Raw genomic sequence first — 5,800 nt, 5'->3', positions numbered from 1 at the left:
AGGCACGTATTGGCCCCGAACAAACAACTAGGTGGATAGTGTACCTGGTTCAAGGCCGATCCAGATTTCTTTGATTGTCTGCAATTTGGGACCTTTAAAGGTGATGATATCAACTGAACCACTTTGAAAAGGAAGGAATTGTAAGGGCGTGGTGCCATGTGCAGGTTGGTCCCCATAGATTGCTGGTACTCTTTTTAACAAGGAGGCACCGTCAACATCGATTAAGTAGATTAAGGTCGCAGCATTCTTATCTAGCAAAGAGGAACTAAGTTCTCTAGTTGTCCACAGCTCTAGCATGTAAAAGGCATCAGATTCTTCCAATTTGAGTTTTGATAGTATCTCATCAGGGACGCTATTGGGAAATGTTTTTGGTTTCACTGTGGGCAGAAGACGAGATGGCTTTACAGAGGCCACTGAATCTGGACAATGCAATGAAAGGTAGAATTTCAGTAATTTTATAGTCTGAATGTTAACAAGAATAAGTTTAGGCTCAGCCACAAATTCAAAATTTACATCATAACAGAGGGCATGGCATAACATGTGAACAGTACTGCTACACAACATTTGTTGAAGGCTAGGGCATTAAGAGCATCCGAAGATCTGAGTAAATACAAGAAGAACGTTTACTCGAATCATGATTTACACGATTCACTGTGAAGTTTCCAAAGAATATATTGCTTGCAAAGGAACTACTGCAAATGCATCCGAAGCAGGCAAAACTAATAATTTAGCTACTGAATGAGATGTTCTGGTTAATTTCTACGAGACATACCTTGTAGTGAAGTGCTTTTTGCGAAGGTAATCGCCTGCTGATGTCTGTTTTGCTTTCTGATGTTCCTTTCGGTTGAGCACAAATGGTAAGGCATTCTGGTGCTGTTGAGTGATAGCCATCCAGATAAAAATTCAGAATGAACCGAAGGAGCAGGGTGGCCACCACAAAGGATCACCATTTCGCTGTAAGAGGATGAGCAACAGACAGCATGTGTTACACAAATAAGATACTCGAAGGATATCTGCAAATATGACTAATTAATGCTAAACACGCATACACACACAGGGAACAATATCAGTAGCAAGCATAACATAGTACTACTCCCTCAGTCTCTCTTATATTATGGGACAGAGGGAGTAGTACAAAACTAGTGTATGCTAAAAGTTATTCATAAGCCATGACCAAAATTACGGGAAGTGGAACTATAAAGAAAGCCATGAACAGGGCATATTCCATATCTAATCCAACATTAGAAATAGCAGTTGACATGCATCCGTGGAAAATTATGAGACAATTTGAGTTCCTACGACGCCAAGAAGCTGAGGCTATCATACCAATTGACAAAAAAAATCAAACAACTCGGAGATTCTCCGCATATAAATTGCAACTAAAGTAGCTCTAGCAAGACACTCGCACAAAAACATAAACTAGGCCGAAAACAAAAATATCTGAACTTCAAAAGACCGGGGCGGGGGGAGTCGAGGCTGTCGTACCGTACGAGCTCTGATCTGAGCGAGGAAAGTATTCCACGGGTAGAGTGAAGATGCTGCGGTGTGGGAGAGGGAGAGAAACAAGGTACCAGTAGTAGAGAAAGATCTGGGGAAGAACAGTACAAGGACGACGGCTTCAGGTACATCGTGAGGAAGGGAACAGACGAGTCCTGCTATACACACGACGATTCCAGACGATTTGAAGACGATGCAGAAGATCACACCATGCAGTGCCCAGCAGCAGGACAGGTCCACCGTTGGATAAAGTGTCCGCTGGATATCGTGTATGAAGTGTCGTCTATAGAGCAGTTTCGGGAACAGACACGTGCAGCGCAGGGGAAGCCGTGCTCTACTTACGACAGGCCAAATGGGCCACGAAAGGTCGCTTCACGGGCCTGTATTGTACTGTATTTCCTACTGAACTATTGGGCTCGGAAAATGTACTCCATCTTTCTCCATCACCACCACACACGTGTGCAAAGGAAGACTAAAAAAACAGGCATTCCCTAAAGAAAGAAGTATAGTTTTCACCCTCAAATCCTATCCAATGTCTCCATAACCCCCCAAAGTCGATTTTGGTCTGATTTGGACCCCAAAAATATCAATACCGGTTTAATCTGCCCCTGAACGGTTTAGTGTCACGTCAAGAGTGGTTTTGCATGTGGTTTTTGTTTATTTGATGATCACTTGGCACTAATGTGGCAAATGGTCACTCGTTTCCCGGCCAGTGTTTACAGTTCATAAATTCCCCAAATGGGCGCTTGAACCCTAAATTCCCCATCGACGCTCGCTCACTTGAACCAAGACCTCACGCTTGAATTCATACCTCACTCTTGAATCGGCTGCAGTCCATGGCGTCATCCGCGAGCTTCTCGGCTAGCTCCTCCACAGGATGCATGTCCTATTCTAGTGGTACGGCTGCGGCGACACTATCGCCGGTGCCATATCATGAGAGTCCGTTGCAGTACAAGTTAGTGTTGTGCGGATGCGGAGTGAAAGCCCGTCGGCAGATTACCTGAAGCCTGTTCAATCCGGGGCGAAGGTACCAGGATATCAAAGGTGTGTTCTTGTTGTTCTTGTGTGAGCCTATTTTCTTGGAAAAGTCCATTGTTAGCTGATTGCAATGCAATTTTAGGGTCTGGACTGTTGGTAAATCGTGGCATGATGTTGCTGAATCGTCTGAAAAAAGAGAATGTGTAATTGAAGAATCTCGCTCTAGGCTGAAGCTTGCATGGTGAAGGTAGTTGCCTGAAGATGGGTATGAGGTTGTTTGTGAATGAGATGCAATTCAAGCATGTAGAAGTAGTAGAATCAGGTCCTTAAGAGCAACTTCAACGGGCTGACCTAAACGGACGGCGCATTTATCTGCTTTTATCCGTTTCGGTCGGCCGGCCGCCCGGCGTCCGCCTAGTTTTGCATTTGGGTCGGCAGTGCATCCAACACGCCGACCCATTTCATGTCCGCATCAACTTTAAAAAAAGTCCCATGGCCAATCATGCCAGCGGCCATGTCTCATCATGCCGGCACCATGCCAGCGCCGGCATACAATGCCGGCTTTAGAAAATATCATCACAGTTCATGCTGGTGCACGTGCATAACCGAGCAATAGCACCGGTTCATAAGGCCCTTTAGTGCCGGTTCGGTAACCGGCACTAAAGTGTGGGCACTAAAGCCCCACCCCCTTAGTACCGGTTCATCATGAACTGGTGCTAAAGGGCAACCACGTGGCACGAGCCAGCTCCGGGGCAGGGAGCCCTTTAGTACCGGTTGGTGACACCAACCGGTATTAAAAGGTTGGGGGGTTTTGGGTTTATGATTTCTTTTTCATTTAATTTTGTGTTTTCCATTTAATTCTTTTTCCTTTGCTGGTATTTTATGATACTACATATTGTACACGTTATGCATATATATAAATAGAATTTCTAGTAGAACCGATCATATATATATATATATATATATATATATATATATATATATATATATATATATATATATATATATATATATATATATATATCATCGAGTGTCTCACAACCACCATTAATTCACACATATATACAGACATGTATATATATACAATTTGCTGGCTATATACAATTTCTCCTAATTGGTGCCTTCGGAGCCAGTGGCATTAGCCTAATTGGTGCCTTCGGAGCACGATGACAATTGGAGGTGGTTCATGGGGGCGGTAGCGGGTAATAGTATTCTCCTTTGGGATCTATGACCTGGTCGAGCAAAAATCCCGCTATTTCCTCTTGAATTGCTTCTACGCGCTCCTCTGCTAGGAGCTGCTCCCTCACCTCTCTGAACTGTTAAGAAAGAGATCAATATGTTGTGTATTAGTTGTGTGACTAGATATCGATAATGGTGTAAAAAATGTGAATAGTGTTCTGACAAATGTACCCAGTCCTGTCTTTGAGATCTGCTCCTTTCGGACGCCATCATGTGAATGTTCTTGCAAACGTAGTATGCACACAGATTATTCCCCGGCGCCTGCTTACGGGAATTTACGAGAATGGAATTTGATCAGATAATAATTAATCAAGCATGATAATTAAAGAGATGGCAGCTAGCTAGCTAGTACTACTTAATTACTTACCTTGGGTCGATACCATTTCAGCTTTCGTTTCCATTGGCCTGTAGTGACGCTGATGAACTTTGCCCAAGCCCTGCCCGCCGACAAATAAAATGAATAAAGGGGTTATTAAATAGTTCATATTAGGAAATGACGAACTAAATAGGCCGAGATATAGTTAATAATGATTGAAATTACCTGTTGACTATCCCATACAAGATGGTGTAGTCACTTTCTTTTTTAAGTAGTGAGTCCAGTATTTCAATTGTTCCTTCATCAACTTTAATGATTAACAAGGTCCAGTGAAATCTGCATGCACACACGGTTGCATGTCTTAATTAAGCGGGCATATGTAAGCAAACACATGTAGCTAGCTAGTAGGCAAAAACAGAATTTGTAGTACAAGACAGTGTGACTCACTCGAAGTTGTAAGGAAGTAGTATATCTTCATTGGTATTGAGGCGCTTGAAGAACTCTAGCATGCTTTCCTCTACATTTTTTGCATAATATGCATCTAATTTCCATGTGTATTCATTAATGGTATTTGGGTCAATGAAACCAATGCCATAGCGTCCATCTTTTTTCATTTCGTACATCTTCATCCTGCATAATACCACAGAAAAGAATATAGTGAGGATAATTGATCAAAATGATCACTACAGCTAGCTTGAGACTTAAATTACAGAAAGAAATCACTTACAGACAATAGCAACTGACGATAGATTTGTCAAGTGCGTCTTGATTGTATAACTGAAATAGTTTTGAATACTCAACAGACACAACTTTCTCATGGTAGTAATGATCCTTCTTGACATTCACCATGAGGGACTCTTGATTGGAAATCTTGGTAATGTCCATGTACCATTGATGCAATTCATACATTCTCGTTGGGAGCTTCTAGACCTCGTCTGGCTCGACCAAAGGTTGGCCCCGGACATATTTCCGTATTATTTCCTCCTCTCTAAGCGGAGGCATGGGCTCGATGTCGAGGAGTTGTCCAACGGTGATCTTGAGGATTTCAGCCTGCCTTATATGCTCCTCGGTTATTACCACATCGCCCAGCTCGGGAACGTAAACGGTTTGCCCACAATAATATTGGGCGCGCCTACTCTCATGTGTTGTTGGCACAACAAGCGGGGGGATTGATTGCGCCGCCTGTTCTCCCAGCTGGGGAACAGTTTTACCGCTCCTTTTGCCAGCTGATTTGCTCGAGCTCGAGCTCGCCTCTTTCTATAGACGTGCTCGATTTAACTTCTTGAGGTGGCGCTCATAGTCTGTGTCAACAGGCTAGGGAGCTGGTGGTCTAGCCATACGAATGAAGTGGTCAATCTTTTCCTCAGGCACTTTCTCCCTTGGCGGCGGTGGCGGTTTCGGTGCAAAATGGGCTTCCACCTCGGCCTTCGATATGGCTGCATTTTCCTCCTCGGACTTGTCATAAGGCCTCTGCGGAAGAGGCGTGAGGCTGCTTGGACCATATTGAAATCGCTTGCCTCCGCCTGTACCTCTAGTACTACCTCGACTTGTACTGCTACGCACCATATCTACGGCGGCTCTCTTCCGTGATTGCTGAGGCGGCGGAGACGGCTGACGTGGCTGAGTTGGAGGAGGGGGAGTGGCCTGAAGCTTTGCCGGACTTGGAGGAGGAGGAGTGGCCTGACGCGTTGGTGGACTTGGAGGAGCGGGAGTCTGCTGACTCGGTGGCGGACTTTGATGAGGAGTCGCCTGACACGGTGTCGGTGGCCT

At 44.4% G+C, this 5,800-nt stretch overlaps 1 protein-coding gene across 2 annotated transcripts in view; it reads right to left on the bottom strand.

Annotated features, from left to right (window-relative positions):
- The window catches only part of LOC119359131, a 2,343-nt gene extending 764 nt beyond the window's left edge, over positions 1-1,579 (bottom strand). For both annotated transcript variants that reach the window (XM_037625454.1, XM_037625453.1), the window contains exons 1-3: positions 1,486-1,579; positions 773-954; positions 45-419 (exon numbers count right to left, since the gene is read on the bottom strand). In XM_037625454.1, the coding sequence (XP_037481351.1) occupies positions 45-419; positions 773-950 (553 nt within the window). In that variant the 5' untranslated portion in view covers positions 951-954; positions 1,486-1,579. The remainder of the gene's footprint in view (positions 1-44; positions 420-772; positions 955-1,485) is intronic.
- Between the last annotated feature and the right edge of the window lie 4,221 nt (positions 1,580-5,800).

Source organism: Triticum dicoccoides, chromosome 2A (assembly GCF_002162155.2).
Source record: "Triticum dicoccoides isolate Atlit2015 ecotype Zavitan chromosome 2A, WEW_v2.0, whole genome shotgun sequence".
Taxonomy (NCBI): domain Eukaryota; kingdom Viridiplantae; phylum Streptophyta; class Magnoliopsida; order Poales; family Poaceae; genus Triticum; species Triticum dicoccoides.
This window is presented reverse-complemented; position numbering and strand designations above follow the sequence as displayed.